Here is a 17698-nt window from a genome sequence, read left to right as displayed (position 1 = left end):
GGTGGGCCTTACTTCCAGGTCCAAATAAGCAGAGATGGGCAATCAAGATGATCAGGGGCTGGGAGCCAACCATCAGCCAATGGTTTGGAAAAAGAGCTTGAAAGTCTTGATCCCTTGAAGGGACCATCAGGTACCAGAGTACATGCGCCTTGCTCTCTCATGACAAGAGGTCCGCTTTGTGTGGGGGTGTGTGTGAGCATGCGCACCTGCTTTCTCCTAATCTCTCCCTCACCCCCCCTTCAGATAACGAGGCGTGTCTTTCATTGGCACCCAGATCTTGCTTTTCAATTGGGTTCTTTTAAAAATACACATCACGTGACTACGCCTTTGCTCCTCTCCTCGCGGACTTCCGCTTTTGCGCAGTGTGTGCGCGAGGGATTCCTTCTCTCAGCCTTTTGTAGATAAAACCATCAACCGTATCCGATAAACAAATAAATAAAAGGGGTGGGATGGATAATATTTCTATGCGTGTACGGCCGGGGGGGGTGTGTTAGCGGGCATTTCCCGCGCACGCACCGTTCGCTTCTTTCTTAACCGGCGGTTGTGAGGCGGGGCGTGTGTGGAAATGTGACAGCACCAGCGTCGCATGTGGAGCAGGGCGGAGCCGCGCCTGCGCAAGGGCAGCCGTGGCGCGAGACAGCCGCTCAAGGCCCGCGCGCATGCGCCCGGAACGGCTTCGTGCAGTCCGGCGGCTCCCGAGTAGGAGGCGGCGGCAGCGGCACCTGAGGTGCGGCCTAGCTTGTGAGGCGCTGCTGAGTCGCCCCGCGTTTTCTGCCTCGTCAGCCTGGGCTCCGGCGACAACATGAGTATTGGCGGCTCGGATCGGAACGAGGAGTTCTACCAGCAACTGCGGCTGCAGGAGCTATACGGCAAGAAGGACGAGGAAGGCGGCGAGGACCCATTCACATACACGGACCCGGCGGACGGGACGCAGTACGAGTGGGATCGCGACAAGAGGGCCTGGTTCCCGAAGGTGAGGGGGAGGGAAGGGTCCTGATGGGGAGGGGGAGGGGCCTGTGTACATCATGGTATGGACAGGGAAAGACTGCTGTTGCAGTTGCTTCTTTGCTTCTAATTTCGTTATGTTTGTATGCCGCCTTTCAGCCAAAGATCTCAGGGCGGTTCACAGCACAAAAACACGAAATACATAATATAAAAGCAAGAACAGGAGCAAAGTATGGCTTAGCCTTGCTCTCGTTTATTGCTGCTATTTATACAGTAGCAAAAACGTTCTGAGTGCAGGTTAATAATGATCATGGTAATAATAATAATAATAATGTTGTTGTTGTTCAGTCGTGTCCGACTCTTGGTGACCCCATGGACCAGAGCACGCCAGGCACGCCTATCCTTCACTGCCTCTCGCAGTTTGGGAAAACTCATGTTAGTAGCTTCGAGAACACTGTCCAACCATCTCATCCTCTGTCGTCCCCTTCTCCTTGTGCCCTCCATCTTTCCCAACATCAGGGTCTTTTCCAGGGAGTCTTCTCTTCTCATGAGGTGGCCAAAGTACTGGAGCCTCAACTTCAGGACCTGTCCTTCTAGTGAGCACTCAGGGCCGATTTCTTTGAGAATGGATAGGTTTGATCTTCTTGCAGTCCATGGGATTCTCAAGAGTCTCCTCCAGCACCATAATTCAAAAGCATCAATTCTTCGGCGATCAGCCTTCTTGATGGTCCAGTTCTCACTTCCGTACATTACTACTGGGAAAACCATAGCTTTAACTATACGGACCTTTGTCGGCAAGGTGATGTCTTTGCTTTTTAAGATGCTGTCTAGGTTTGTCATTGCTTTACTCCAAAGAAGCAGGCGTCTTCTAATTTCGTGACTGCTGTCACCATCTGCAGTTATCATGGAAAATAATAATAATAATAATAATAATCATAATAATATTGGTGGGCCGGGTTTGTATGGGGCCTTTTACAGGCTGGCCCAAAGGAGGTGATGGAACCAATGGTAGCTCACTGTGACTTGTTTGCAAAATATTTTGAGCATAAAATTGCTTGCATCCACCAAGACTTTGACTCTGCTGTTACAGCAGATGAATCTCATGGGGCTTCCAGAGCACAATCTAGTCCTGTTGTGTTGGATGAGTTTCAGTTGGTAAGGCTTGAGGATGTGGACAAGGTGCTCTGATCAGTCAGGGCAATCACTTGCGCTCCAGAGTCTAGACCCTTGCCCCTCTTGGCGGATAAAAACCAGCAGGGAGGGAACAGCTGGCTGGGCCAGGGAGGTGATCAATACCTCTTTAAGAGAGGGGGTGGTCCCTGCCTGTTTGAAAGAAGCAGTGGTAAAACCACTCCTTAAACCTTCCCTGGATTCAGAAAACCTAACCAAATACTGGCCAGTTGCTAATCTCCCTTTCCTGGGCAAGGTTGTGGAGTGAGTAGTCATGGACCAGATCCAGGCACTTTTGGAAGAAACTGATTTTTCTGGATCAATTTCAATCAGGGTTTAGGCCTGGTTTTCGATACCATTTACCATGGTATCCTTCTGGAGTGATTCTCCGAACTAGAGGTGGGTGGCACCACTTTATGGTGGTTCCAGTCCTACTTGGATGGTCGTTCCCAGAGGGTGCTACTTGGGGAATGCTTTTCAACCCTGTGGAACCGTCAGTGTGGGGTTCCACAGGGCTCAATCCTATCCCCCATGTTGTTTAACGTCTACATGAAACCACTGGGTGGGGTTATCCGGAGGTTCGGAGTATGTTGTCAGCAGTATGCTGATGACACTCAGCTCTATTTCTCCTTTACATCTGCAGGTGAGGCAGTGGAAGTGCTGGACTAGTGTCTTGCCTTGGTAATGGACTGGATGAGAGCCAACAAACTAAAGCCCAATCCAGATAAGACTGAGGCACTGTTAGTGGGTGGTTCCCCAGACCAGATGACTGGGAGGTCGCCTGCTGTTGATGGGGTTACACTTCCTCTGAAGGAGCATCCTTTGCTGTCACTCGAGTCTCAGGTGGCCTCAGTGGCCCAGAATGCCTTCCATCAGCTTCAGCTGTTGTCTGTGCTCTGGTAACTTCAAGTTTAGATTACGGTACTGCAATGCGTTATACATAGGGCTGCCTCAGAAACTTCAGCTAGTGCAGAATTCAGCAGCCACGTTGCTCACCAGAGCAAGATGATTTGAGCATATTACAGTGTTACCTCTGGTTACGTACTTAATTCGTTCTGGAGGTCCGTTCTTAACCTGAAACTGTTCTTAACCTGAAGCACCACTTTAGCTAATGGGACCTCCCACTGCTGCTGCGCCGCCAGAGCACAATTTCTGTTCTTATCCTGAAGCAAAGTTCTTAACCTGAAGTGTTATTTCTGGGTTAGCGGAGTATGTAACCTGAAGCGTATGTAACCCAAGGTACCACGGTACACCGATCCTGGTCAGACTGCACTGGCTACCAGTTAGTTTCCAGACCCCATTCAAAGTGCTATTTTTGACCTATAAAGCCTTAAACGGTTCAGGACCACAATACCTCAAGGACCACCTCTCTTTCCATATGAACCTACCCAGACTCTGAGATCATCTTCTGGGGCCCTCCTTCATGTGCCTCCTCCTTGAGCGGTCCAGAGGATGGCAACACGAGAACGGGGCCTTCTCTGCAGTGGCTCCCCGTCTGTGGAATGCTTGCCCCAGGGAGGTTCGCCTGGTGCCTTCATTATACCCCTTTATGCGCCAGGCAAAAATGTTCCTTTTTAACCTTTGGTTGAGTGGATTGACATCCGACATCCTGTACCCTTTTAAAATGTGGCTCTTTTTTGGGGGGGTGTTATTGGGTCATTGTTCTTTGAGCTGCCCTGAGACCTCTGGGTATAGGGCGGTATATAAATTCAATAAATAAATAAAATAAATAGCTCAGCAATATATGCAGAGCCAAAGTCCACCCCCCACAGTCCCAGGTCCACTTAGAGCTGGGGTACAGTTAAGGAATCATAATCATAATACAAATAAATGGTGTTAATGTTAGCCAAACTTTTTGTTTTGAGGCTGTTCTTAATATTCTCTGAATTGGACTGGTACTTTTTGCTCTGGTGCAGGGTGGATTTGATTTAAATCACTAGTCATTAAGGGTCAGGGTGGATTTAAATCAAAAAAATCCAATTTAAATAAAAAAATGATTTTTTTTTATTTAAATCGATTTTTTATTTATTTAAATCCACCCTGAGCCTTACTGACTAGTGATTTAAATCAGTTTGCTCTGGTGTGCTTTGCAGTGTAGCAGTTCCTCCCTCCCAGGAATTACAAATTGGAGATCTATGTCTTTTACTTTTATTTCATGTGGGAAAATTCCGTTTATGCCTGGTCCCCACATTGGCAGAGTTAATTAATGTTTATGTGCAAATTTACTTTGGAGTGGCCTTTGTCCGTATCATTTTTTAGTATGTGGATTATAAAACTTACTTTGAAGAAGAAAAACACTATTTCAAAAAGGTCTTGATTTGCAGTCTATTGACAGCAGTACAGTAATTTCCCTCACAGCTCAGTTGCCATGCAGCCACTGTGGAGAATTATCTTAATTGACATGTGCCCTGTGGATGTGAGCTGAATCAGTGATGTAAAATATTTTCAAAGTTTGTTTTGATGCCATATAGGTAATAATAATTTTATTATTTGTATCCCACCCATCTGACTGTACATGTATTTGTCTTTGAAGACAACACTTTGCGTTTCATAATTGATTTTAGAATTTTCAGTGAAATTTGTAAAGAAGAAAGTAATAATAATAATAATAATAATAATAATAATAATAATAGAAATATAAGAAGCGCCTGCTGCATCAGGCCAATGACCCATATAAATCCAGCATCCTGTTCCCACAGTGCCCAACAGGATACCCCAGTGGGAAACCCTCAAAGCAGGGCCCCAGCACAGCAGCCCTCTCACCTCCTACTGTGGTTTCCAGCAACTGGTTATTGAGATGCCTCGCTGCCTCCCAGCTGTGGTGGCAGAGTATATCCATTGTGGCTAGTGGCCATAATGATAGCATTACTGTCCATGAATCCTCTTTTAAAGCCTGTAGGAGAGTGAGTTCCATAGTTTTAAGGAAGTGCTGTGTGAAGACTTTATCTGTCCTGAATCTTCCAAGAGGAAGGTGGGTGAGTGAAGCTCTTGGGGCTCTCCTACAATGCATATTAATATGAGTACAATACAATAACTCCAAAACATCTCCTAAAAAGATCAACATTAACAAATGAAAATAAATAGGGGGAAATACTTTTTAATGTTCATTTGATAAAGTAACCTATAAGGAAACACTATTGCATTATGCTAGGGGTGGCCAATCTGTGGCCTTCCAGATGGTAACTGAATTTTAATTCCCATCAATCCCAAGTAGCCTGGCCAGTGCTCAGGGATGAGGAGAACAGGAGTCCAGCAGCATCTGGAAGGCAACAAGTTAGCCACCTCTGTATTAAACAATACCATACCCTTTTGAATTTCGTAAGGGGTTGTCCTTATAAGTTTTATAAATAAAATTATAATGAAAAAATGCTACAAAGAACAATTTAGAAGGAATAAAAAGATGGCATTGCATCAGTGTCATATTGTGTTTCAGATACGGTGAAGTACCTGCAAAGAATTGCACAGGTCAGACATAATTTCTCTTCCACCCCCCTTCCCCATTTCCAGTTTCTTGGGAGAGAAACTGTTCTTCACTTTATACTTGTGCTTCTGTGCTCAGCCAAAATTTGGGTGGGGGGCTCATCATCCTTGCCCAATAGGGTATGTACACTTGCCACAGTGAACAGGCCTGTAGATCCCTTCTTAGGGTAGTTCACTGTTACATTGGAAAGTTAAAAACAACATATAGTAACGAAAAGGTAAAGAGCTCTTTCCCCTTCTTAACACCAAGCAGTAGTCTAGGTGAAGAGATTTTTTATTTATCCAGACTTTCTAGCTGTTTTTTGAAATCCTGGCTGTACATTATTTTATGCTGCCTCTGTGCAAGGAAGTTGTTTGCTTTTTTTAAATATATTATTGTACAGGGTGAGTCCTTTAAAAGAGGCCCTGTGGATACAGAGTACACATGTTCCATGGGGCCTCTTTTCAAAGACTCAACCTGTATAAAGCACATTCTATATTTTTCTGTTTGCTGCCTTGGGAATGCTTATTAATAGGTTGTCAAAAGTTGTTCATTCAGGATAAATATAAATCATTAGGGACTTAATCTCTTAGATATGCACAGCTGCTGTGGTTCACAAAATGACTTGTACTGATGTACCTATAGCAGCATCCTTATACCTTGTATACCAGCTGGCTGGGACTGATTGAAACTGTAGTGTGAAACAGCTGGAGAGTACCATGTTGGGGAAGGCTGTTATAAAAGATGCATGTTTGTCCTCCTATACTGTCATTTGCAGTTCCATTATGACAGGCCTCTGCCCCATAATTTAAAAAATAGAACATGATCATCATGATTTGTTTCAGTGTTTAGATTGGTACATATATCACATGTAGTAGCTCTGGGGAGCAGGTGGTGCTGTGATCTAAACCACTGAGCCTCTTGGGCTTGCCAATTGTAAGGTCGACAGTTTGAATCTGTATGACAGGATGAGCTGCCGTTGCTCTGTCCCAGCTCCTACCAACCTAGCAGTTCGAAAGCACGCCAGTGCAGGTAGATAAATAGGTACCGCTGTGGCGAGAAGGGAAATAGCATTTCCATGTGCTCTGGCACTCGTCACAGTGTCCCGTTGCACCAGAAGCAGTTTAATCATGCTGGCCACATGACCTGGAAAAACTGTCTGCAGACAATCACCAGCTCCCTCAGCCTGAAAGCGGAGATGAGCGCCGCACCCCATAGTCAAATTCGACAGGACTTAACCATCTGGGGTCCTTTACTTTTAACTTTACCTTTACCTAGTAGCTCAGATGGAATCCCTTATCTATCTCTACTCTGAATTTTCTCTTAGGTTACTGAAGATTTCCTGGCAACATATCATGCTAACTACGGCTTTCCCACTGAAAGTTCAGATAATTCATCTGCATCTCTTACAAAGACTGAATCTAAAACTCCTAAAGATTCAAAGAATACCAAGATCCAGCAACCAACAGATCCAAAAGCATCTCAGGCAACAGATCTTAAACAAAGAGGAGAGAAAAGAAAACCTGATGCAGGCAAGGGGCCCTGTTGTGCATGACCTAGAAGTAGTCTGCTGCTCAAGAAGAAATGTCTATTTCTGTGGAGTTGAGCATTAAACAGCTTCAGTGGCAAAGTTGCATGCATCTTCATACTGAAAGATCTTATTACCATTCAGAAAGACTACTGAATCTCTTCTGAAATTCTAAATTTTAAAGAATCAAATGACAGGCAACTTTTAATGATTTGTTATTTTTGTTAAAGCTGCATAAATATGAATATAGGAAGCTGCCTTAGGCCATGTCAGACTGTTTGTCTGTCTAGCCCAATAGTGTCAGCTCTGATTGGCAGCAGTTCTCTATGGTCTCATGTGAATTTCTGTGGTCTCATGTGCTGGTTTAGAACTGCAACATAACTAATCTAATAATGATCTGCTCCTTAGGATGGTTTCATGTTGAAGAACAGAGAAACACAAATGTATATGTGACAGGTAAGAAAAATACTTTTGGCATTTGCAGATTGCTGAAGATGCATTGGGAAGCATATATGAAAGTCAAACCTTATGGTTTGGAAGACAGTTGTATCTGAATATACTTTAAAAATATATTATTTTACTTTGGATTGCATAAAAGCTTTGCAGTGGAGCAAAACCTTTCTGGAAGTTGAAGAAGAGAAAAATGATGGAATTTTATTCAGGATTTTAATACAGTTTAGCTGGCTGGAATATAGGCAAAAAGAGAAAGGCAATAAAATGATACCACTAGGGAAATCTTAGGTGGGTAACGCTAACAACAAAATAACCTATTTAAAACTGGGTTCTGTGTGTATATTTGAGATATACATAACAGAAATTATTACACAGAAGTTATTTATGCTGAAATGTGTGAATTTTTTTTGTCAGCCTCCTTGCCTTCTCCATTGCCTTTTTGCTTAACTATAATTGAGAGCCACACTTCATCCATTTAGTGGTGATGTGGATACTACTGACTCTTAGGCAAGTGGGACCTGCAACTGCTAACAAATTCCCATTAGGCAAGTTCATCCCCTCCAAGTTAGAAAGCTGCCTTATAGCAAGTCAGGCCATTGGTCCATCCAACAGAAAAATGCCTACGCTGCCAGTGGCCCTCTAGGTTTCTGAAGAAACCTTTCCCAGCCCTATCTGGGGATGCCAGGGGTTGAATCTGGGATCCTTTCTGTTGTTCAACACTTGCAAAGTGCTTACAATTTTCTAAGCACTGTACAGATATTAAAAGTTAAGACAGTTGCTGCCTGCAGGCTTACAATCTGACATATTTCTGTTGAAATACAAAAAAGAATATACGTAAATGAAATGGGGAAATAAAAGGAAAGCAGGCGTGGAACAGCTGTGCTTTAGCAGCTGTTGCATGGGACCAGATTGATCTCTCTCTTGCTACAGATCTCTCGGTCAGTAGCAGAGGCCAGAGTGCGTCTCTCTTCAGCTCTGCAACCCTGATGCAGTTCTCCAGCTTACGTCAGTTGTCCACAAAACCTTTTTTGTGGCCCTGAAACAAGAGGACTGTGACTCCTTTCCTTCCTAGTGCCCCCTCCTGCAACTTCTGCTCCCATCCTGTCTGCTCCTGAACGTGCCAAAGCAGAGTTGATGTTTGAAGTTCCAGATGCTTTCCATGGATTCATTCTGGAAGGCTCCTCTGGATCAGGATCATCAGATTTCAACTCTGGAAAAGGCAGACTGAGGGAGAGTGAGCTCTGCTTCATGACCTCCCTGAATACCGCAAGAAACACCTGCTTTCATTAAAACAATTCACTGCATGGCACATCCTTTGGGATCTTCCACTGTGTACTTAAGTCCAAAAGCCAGGAGATAATGCCAGAAAGCATGTGAGTAGGGAAGACTAAAGGTATGTTAAAGAACACTAGGAACCTTGTCATGAGTTAGAATCCTCTATTCGATTCTTCTGTAAAAATTGATTTTGTGAAGTTGGCAGGTGTATTTCTTGCATTTGTTTAAATTTATTTCCACAGGTTTACCACCAGACATTACAAAAGATGAGTTCGTGCAGGTTATGTCAAAATGTGGTATTGTTATGCGTGATCCGCAAACAGAGGAGCCTAAAATTAAACTTTACAAAGACAAAGAAGGAAATCTTAAAGGAGATGGGCTCTGCTGCTACTTAAAGGTTAGTTGTATGCTTCAGTTACACCATATTTTTCGTTCCATAGGGTGCACCAGACCATAGGGCGCACCTCGTTTTTAGAGGAGGAAACAAGAAAAAAAATATTTTTCTGGTTTTCCTCTTCTAAAAGCCCTGTTTTTTGAGGATCAGCTAAAAGTTTTGCAGATTTTTTGCAAAGGGAAAAGCCCTGGTTTTTTTTAGAATCGACTAAAAGTTTTGCAGATTTTTTGCAAAGAGAAAAGCCCTGTATTTTTTTGAAGATCAGCTTAAAGTTTTGCAGCTTTTTTTGCAAAGGGAAAAGCCCTGGGTTTTTTTTTGAAGATCAGCTAAAAGTTTTGCAAAGGGAAAAGCCCTGGTTTTTTGAGGATCAGCTAAAAGTTTTGCAGCTTTTCTTGCAAAAGGAAAAACCCTGTTTTTTGAGGATCAGCTAAAGGTTTTGCAGCTTTTTTTGCAAAGGGGGAAAAGCAAAGAGTAAAAGCCCCGTTTTTATGGGGTGCAACTCACATTTCTGCAGCTTCTAAAGGAAAGGGAGCCTTTTCTACAGTTTCCAGACAGATAATCTATCAGCCAGTCACATGTCACTGGGGAAACAAACAACCTCCCTCTGCAGTACATTCAACAATGGAGGCCTGGGCAAGAGGGCGGGGCTGAAAGGGAGCCGGGACTCTTATCTCTCTCCCGATCTCTTGCTGATCAGCTGCTGACCGGGGTCCTTTCAACACCCCCTTTTCTCTTTGTAAAATAAAAAGCATGATCCTCTTTTGGCCCCTGGACAATTCAGCTCCAGGGACCACCATTCGCTCCATAAGACGCACAGATATTTCCCCTTACTTTTTAGGAGGAAAAAAGTGTGTCTTGTGGAGCGAAAATATGGTACTTTCACAATGATGCTTTCAATCTTTCACTTGTCTCTTTGTTACTTTGAATTTTATTTTTATTTTGAGCAGTCACTGGGACTTCAAGGTAGCTTATTATGGTAAAAAAATTTTTTTGTAAGTTTTACCTCTTTACAAGCCAGACTTTGTTGTTTAGGTGGGAGGTAAGAGTCCTGAAGTCTGAATTATTTCTTCTATTTTTTATTTTTATTTTTAATAATAGAGAGAATCTGTTGAACTAGCATTAAAACTATTGGATGAAAATGAAATTAGAGGCTACAAATTGCATGTGGAAGTTGCACAGTTTCAACCGAAGGGAGAGTATGATGCCAGCAAGAAGAAAAAGAAATGCAAAGACTACAAGAAGAAGCTGTCTCAACAACAAAAGTGTGTAGTTATTTCTCTAAATAACATTGACTTTTACAGTACTGGGAGGAAATATACAGGCTAAAACCTGAAATCCAAAAATATGTCATTCATTTAAACCAATGAAACAAAGTTTCTAAACTGTCTGGCACACCTTGCAGTTGGCTGTTATACCTTTTATGATTTGTAAACTTCAGAATATTTTGTTGATACAGTGATACCCCGGGTTACGTAAGCGATCTGTTCCGGGTCACAGTACATAACGTGGGCGTGCGTATTATGAATGCATGGAAAAAAAACAAAACCCGGAAGAAACGCGATTTGAGCGCTTATGCACATGCGTGAAGTGCGCAGAATACTTCTGCGCATCCAGGGGTCGCGCACGCTCCAGAAACACTTCCAGGTTGCGGCCGTTTGCAACTTGAACGTCCGCAACACGGGAGATACATAACCCAGGGTTCCACTGTACTGAGTGTGCTGTCGTTTAAAGCTATGCCCAGGTTTATTTTTGTATTAAGTACAGTAAGCCTGCAGCTATACATGCTTGGCAAAAAAAAGAAAGAAGAAGAATTGTAAAAATGAAAAGGGAGGTGGGTGTCTGGGGAAAAATATTTTGACAGTTGCACCTGGCCTTGCATCCAGTGTGTTTTGACTATACACGATATTGTCTTTAGGCGCGATCTTTCGAATGTAACCTCCACATAAGTTGAGGGCTTACTCTAGTGGTGTGACATTTTTACCACAGTTCTTTCTTTACAGCAGCTGCCTGATGATACCTTTATCTCAAAAGCTGCTCCAAATTTCACAAGGGACTAGCTTCAAACTAAATATATACTGCTGGTGCAATCCTTTGCATGTCTACCCAGAAGTAAGTACTACTGAGTTCAGTGGGGCTTAGCCCGAGGTAAGTGAGTATGGGATTGCAGCCTTCCTTAAATTGCCAGAGACTTAAATCAGGTGGTTTACAATAGTTTTTCAGATTCAGGTTGCTAGCTTCATTATGTGGTATGAAATAACTGCCGGTGCTGAAACCTTGATTTAAGAAATATCAAATTTAATGGTTTTTTTCCAACAAACTCTTATAGAAACTGAAGAGATCAGCCCCAACCCCTTACTATTGCTTCATTTCATTAGACTGCTGGATTGGAGACCAGAGAAGAAAGATGGCAGTGTTCGAATGCGGCACGAGCGTGTTATCATTATCAGGAACATGTTCCACCCAAGCGATTTTGAGGTAGGGAAGCACATTCCCCCCCCCCCTGCTGTTTTAATGTAAGGCACAAAAGCTGGGAATGGCAAGTGCAGGTAGTCATGCTAGGAAAAGAATCTAAACTGAAACTGCAGCATGCCTTTTGTTGTTGTTTAGTCGTGTCCGACTCTTCATGACCCCATGGACCAGAGCACACCAGACACCCCTGTCTTCCACTGCCTCCCGCAGTTTGGTCAAACTCCTGTTGGTAGCTTCGAGAACACTGTCCAACCATCTCATCCTCTGTCGTCCCCTTCTCCTTGTGCCCTCCATCTTTCCCAACATCAGGGTCTTTTCCAGGGAGTCTTCTCTTCTCAGGAAGTGGCCAAAGTACTGGAGCCTCAGCTTCAGGATCTGTCCTTCCAGTGAGCCCTTAGGGCTGATTTCCTTAAGAATGGATAGGTTTGATCTTTTTGCAGTCCATAGGACTCTCAAGAGTCTCCTCCAGCACCATAATTCAAAAGCATCAATTCTTCGGCAATCAGTCTTCTTTATGGTCCAGCTGTCACTTCCGTACATTACTACTGGGAAAACCATAGCTTTAACTATACGGACCTTTGTCGGCAAGGTGATGTCTCTGCTTTCTAAGATGCTGTCTAGGTTTGTCATTGCTTTTCTCCCAAGAAGCAGATGTCTTTTAATTTCATGACTGCTGTCACCATCTGCAGTGACCATGGAACCCAAGAAAGTGAAATCTCTCACTGCCTCCATTTCTTCCCCTTCTATTTGCCAGGAGGTGATGGGACCAGTGGCCATGGTCTTAGTTTTTTTGATGTTGAGCTTCAGACCATATTTTGTACTCTCCTCTTTCAGGCTCATTAAAAGGTTCTTGTAATTCCTCCTCCGGTTGTTGATATTTCTTCCGGCAATCTTAATTCTGGCTTGGGATTCATCCAGTCCAGCCTTTCGCATGATGAATTCTGCATATAAGTTAAATAAGCAGGGAGACAGTATACAGTCTTGTCGTACTCCTTTCCCAATTTTGAACCAATCACTTATTCCATATCCAAGCATGACTTTTAGGGCCAACTAAAAAGCAGTGAGCAATCTTCAGTTTGCCAGAACTCCAGCCTAGATACTGATCAGGAAGGAAAAAGAAGGGACAAGTAATGAATAACTGCTGGCTTCTATATTTTTTAAGTGGGAATGGCTATTATTGCTTCACCTCAGCCCGATGTGCTGCAACCTGTTTGCATAGGGCATGGCCTAGCCTGCACAGCCCCTTCTCGATTCCATCTTTAGACTATAGTAGATTGCATACTTTGAGTTACTGCCTCATTTTTCCTCCTCTGTTTTAATGGGTGAGATTGGATAACATTCTAGACCAGTGTTTCCCAAATTTGGATCTCCAGCTATGTGTGGACCACAACTCCCATCATCTGTAGCCTGCAGGACCAGTGGTCAGGGATGATGGGAACTGTAGTTCAAAAATGGCTACAGACCCAAGTTTGGAAAAAATACTGTACTAGACCAAGGAAAAGAGTTCTGGTGAGAGCTTGTTTATTGCTTTGCAACCATTTAGTTGGTGTAATAAAGGGATTGTACAACTGTTGCTATATACAAACCTTTATAAAACTGTCTTAAGAGAAATTACTATTCCCACCAAAGCTTTACTATGTCTACATTAAATGGGCTTCTTAAAAAACAAATGCATGAGTTCAAAATTTCACAACCTGATTTTATGTCTGTGGTATTGCAATGTAACTGACTGCCATTTCACTCTGACTCTTGTAATTTGACTATGGCTTTAAAGATGTAGTCGAAATAAAAAATTGAAAAATAGTCCAGTAGCACCTTAAAGACCAACTAAGTTTGTTCTGGGCATAAGGCTTCTGAAGAAGTGTGCATGCACACGAAAGCTTATACCTAGAACAAACTTAGTTGGTCTCTTAAGGTGCTACTGGACTATTTTTCAATTTTTTATTTTGACTGCGTCAGACCAACGTGGCTACATACCTGAATTTAAAGATGTAGTTCTTTTAATTCTAAGAAAATACTGTATTGTAAAAGGATATTTTATTTCATGTATACATTGTTCATTTATACTGTTTGTTCTTTTTCACATGGGCAACACAGTAGCCCTGCTAAGATTCCATTAATGTTGACCAGGAGCATTCTTCCCTGTAAGGAAGAGGTTTTCCTTTTGGAGTTATGTTTTGAGCATCAGATGAATATGGAACCCAATTTCAATAATACACATTAAACAGTTTGGCCCTGGCTTAGTGGTATAGCCAGTATGTGGAAATTCTTGTTTCTGAAGCAATGTTGGAAAATGCTTTAAAGACATAATCTTGTAACTGGATCTTTTTGCAGGAAGATCCTTTAGTGCTAAATGAGATAAGAGAAGATCTTCGGACAGAATGTGAAAAGTTTGGACAAGTAAAGAAAGTCATTCTATTTGATGTAGGTAATTTCACATGATTGTAGTTGTTAGCCGTATGTAGCAGATACTTAAATTGTATTCAGTGTTAAATATTTTGCATTACCGGTATTTATTTATTTTTTGGAGAAACTGTTTTAGAAGCAGTTTAGATTAACTGCCAGATACGTTTAAAGTTTCTTGGATTTAAAATGCTTCACTTTATTAATAATTGGCCCCCATCCTCCTGAGGAACTCAGGGTGGTATTCCTTTGTCTTCTTCCTCTCCTCTTGATCTTCACAGCTATCCTGCAAGGTAGGTTAGATTGAGAGATGTGGACCAAGGTCACCTAGAGACCATTGTGTCTGAACAGGGAACAGATTCTAGGTCTCCCAGGTAAAAAAGTCTAGTATTCCGTCTAGTACACCATACTAGACAGTCAGATAGTCAGTGAAGATGGTGCCTTGCAAGAATGTGTTTAAGCAGCTATAGAATTCTGATGTTGATACTGCCATTGTAAGTATATAGGCTGACAAATATTTAAGATATTTAGGAATATGATGTGATGATAGCCATCTTGTAATGATTTCAGAATTCCTTTCTGGAAGTGATTCTCTGGTATCATGGTACTTTTATAGTGTTCTTGTTCTTGAAGTCCCAGTAGTCTTCTAAAATCTGTCATTCTGTTTAAGCGTATAAAGGCCTAGATTGGATTTGATAGCCTCTGGCTCTCTTTTGTTTTTATAGAGGCACCCAGATGGTGTTGCTTCTGTGTCATTTAAAGAAGCAGAAGAAGGAGATGTCTGCAAACAGGCACTCAATGGGCGATGGTTTGGTGGACGTCAGCTCTCTGTGGAGACATGGGATGGTGTAACAGATTATCAGGTGTGTCTCTTTCAGCTGTTTGAGAGATTTTTGAAGCTACGTGTATATGATACATGACATAGAGGCTGCTTTCAGGAACCTTACTGTAGGTTAGAAACCAACACATCCCCTCAGGCTGGCTAGCTCAGGATGAAAGCTCTGGATCTCAGGCATTCATAATCACAATGGAGAATTGGAAATTTGAGTACTTTATATTTTCACAGTGCTTTCTCACTTTAAGTTTTGCTCACGGGAAAAGAGCACTGAAGCTACTTAGGAATGAGCCCCTTTTTGAAGTGGTGCAGCAAAGCATGTCCCTTTTAACTCATAACAACAGCAACAACAATGACAAGTCACCTTAAATTTAGCTTGTGGCATAACATGCTGTTACATTCTCCCATCATCCCCTGGGCTGGTCCAGCTTATTACTGTTAATGCAGAGCTTTCCATATATATGTTGCTTTACAAAGAATGAGAAGATTCTCATGGTGGTGTATAATTCAGGAAACAATAGAAGGGAGACAACAGAGGGGACGTAGGAGGAAATGGTTATAGATGTAAACAGAGGAAGAGTACACAATCACTGCAAGTCCCGTTGGGTTTGGTGCAGCTTACTTATTAGCAAAGATGTATAGGAACATTCTTTAGTTCCACAAATCCCATTTATTTCAATGGAATTAAATTAGGAATGATTAATTTTCAAGTTGATTTGAGTGGTACCAGTGTAATTCACAGCACAGATCTATTCACAAGGAAGTCCCTTTGAGCTCAACAGGACTTACTCTTAGACGAGTGTATCCAGGATTGCAATCTAAATTGAGTTGGATCCCAATTCATCATTTTGAATTTTTATTAATTTGTTTTTGCTTGTTTAGTTTACCGTTTTTTAATACCATAATATAGAAGATTATTAGACATCTTAAACTGAGATAAGGATGGGTACAGATATTTATTCTGTGAACTTGAGATGAAGTGTGGTAAATAAATGTAATAAATAAGTTTTTAAAAATCTGGTCTTTCTTATACGTCATACATTTTATGTGATACTCACCTGAATTTAGATCTGATATTTAAAGCTTTGTATACAGAAGACATTGAAACCTAGGTCTGCCTCACACTTAAATCCACTTAGGCTTTCAGCAGCCTTAAGTCTTCTTGTACTGTTTTTTCATAAAAGTTTTATGTGTGTGTGTGTGTGTGTTTTAGTGCAGTTAATTTACTTTAGGTTTGAGGGGCATTCCTGCAATATAAATGTAATACTTAACATAGGTTTTGGTTAGGTTTCTGAAGCTTTGATTATTAAGTCACAAACAAAAAGCTCCCCCACCCCCCCCACCCCCTTTTGGCACAAAACATTTACATATACTTCCATATGTGAACGCAGGTCGAGGAGACTTCAAGAGAAAGGGAAGAGAGACTGAAGGGTTGGCAGAAGTTTTTAGGTGATCCAAATACAGAAATGCCAAAAACAGCATCTGACGCAGATTCTTCGGAAACTGGTGTCCAGCTCCCAGAAGGAGTTCAGCCATCTAAAGATAATAGTGCATCTGAGGGTGGCCCAAAGGGTGAAGCAGCTGAGAGAGGAGATAATGGCGAGGGTGCCACCGAAGATGTCACAGCATCCACAGACAGCAGCGTTGCAGGCAGTGACGAGGAAGCAGAGACCTAACATCTTTAACTCATATGTAAAAGCATGTATGTAGGGTAACCTTTAGACCTCTGTTATCCTGTGCTTCAAAGCAACTGCAGGCAGCATTCAAATGAATATATATGCATTACCCTGTTAAAATATCATCAGCGTGTTTTTGAGGTGTTTCATTAAAAGCAGCATTTAATGATCATCTTCTGCTGCTGTCCAAGCTGTGTGTATGTGTCCATAAGTTGCCAAGAGCCTACTGAACTGACCAGCTGTCTTACATTATACCTTTGCTTGTCAGTGTTCAAAGTCCATCATTGTAAGCAGGTACAAACTTGCAGTTCCTATTAACTATACAATGACCTTTAGAATTACAGAGGTATGAATGCTTTTGATTTTTTTGCTCCCAGTTTCCTAAATGCCCCAATCTTTGGGTGATCCAGTACTTTTTTGGATGAGCTGGCTTTCCTGATACTATGCACTTTTAAAATAACAGATCACTGAGAATACATTACAGTATTGGCACCCTGTACATGTAGCTGGGGAGTGGAAAAAATAATTATCACCCGCAATTAATAAAGATAAATGTTCTGAAAGTACTCTGACTGAAGTTCCCCATTCATTTTAAATCCTGATGAGATTAGATGACAAATAGGAAAAAATGTGTAAATAAGACTAACTGATCTCTAAATTTTTTGATGATAAATTCATATTGGAAACAAAGCGAGAGCTTGTATGGTAGAAGTGTGATTCTTTTCTTCATATTACTGTGTTCAGATGTAGTTTGGTTTCAGGCATTTGTCAAGGGTGATGAGCATATAGAGCCTGTTTTTTTTGTATACTTGGTTTTACTACAGGAGACTACAAACAAAATTGTTTTGCGATTCCCTCTCAAAATTGTTGCTCAGATTTTTAAAGACAGATATTTCTTTACAGATGCAAACCATTCAGAACTAGCAAACATTTGTGTTTTGGTTTTAAATGTACCTGACTTTCCAAATGTTGTATATAAAATTATTTTCCAATATCATTTTTAACAAGATCTGTCAAATCAACTGCACTAAAAACCACCAAACTGTTACTATTTTTAAGCTCAGTTCAGATATAATGAGGAACCATGAAC

General features: G+C 41.8%; 1 protein-coding gene across 2 annotated transcripts; it reads left to right on the top strand.

Annotated features, from left to right (window-relative positions):
- Positions 1-730: 730 nt before the first annotated feature.
- On the top strand, positions 731-16731 carry HTATSF1 (HIV-1 Tat specific factor 1). 2 transcript variants are annotated; one of them, XM_033137272.1, is made up of 9 exons: positions 732-973; positions 6903-7107; positions 7512-7559; positions 9074-9228; positions 10324-10487; positions 11601-11700; positions 14029-14118; positions 14823-14960; positions 16324-16731. In XM_033137272.1, the coding sequence occupies exons 1-9, from the start codon at positions 803-805 to the stop codon at positions 16606-16608; spliced, it is 1356 nt and encodes a 451-aa protein (XP_032993163.1). In that variant the 5' UTR covers positions 732-802; the 3' UTR covers positions 16609-16731. The 2 variants fall into 2 exon arrangements, with proteins under 2 accessions (XP_032993165.1, XP_032993163.1); XM_033137274.1 differs by lacking the exon at positions 7512-7559 and having other exon boundaries at positions 731-973.
- The last annotated feature ends 967 nt before the right edge of the window (positions 16732-17698 follow it).

Source organism: Lacerta agilis, chromosome Z (assembly GCF_009819535.1).
Source record: "Lacerta agilis isolate rLacAgi1 chromosome Z, rLacAgi1.pri, whole genome shotgun sequence".
Taxonomy (NCBI): Eukaryota; Metazoa; Chordata; class Lepidosauria; order Squamata; family Lacertidae; genus Lacerta; species Lacerta agilis.
This window is presented reverse-complemented; position numbering and strand designations above follow the sequence as displayed.

Coding starts and splice junctions, on each gene's coding strand:
- HTATSF1 (XM_033137272.1), top strand. CDS start 803: ATGAGTATTGGCGGCTCGGATCGGAACGAGGAGTTCTACCAGCAACTG. Junction 10,488..11,600: donor AAGCTGTCTCAACAACAAAA/GTGTGTAGTTAT, acceptor TCATTTCATTAG/ACTGCTGGATTGGAGACCAG. Junction 14,961..16,323: donor ATGGTGTAACAGATTATCAG/GTGTGTCTCTTT, acceptor ATGTGAACGCAG/GTCGAGGAGACTTCAAGAGA.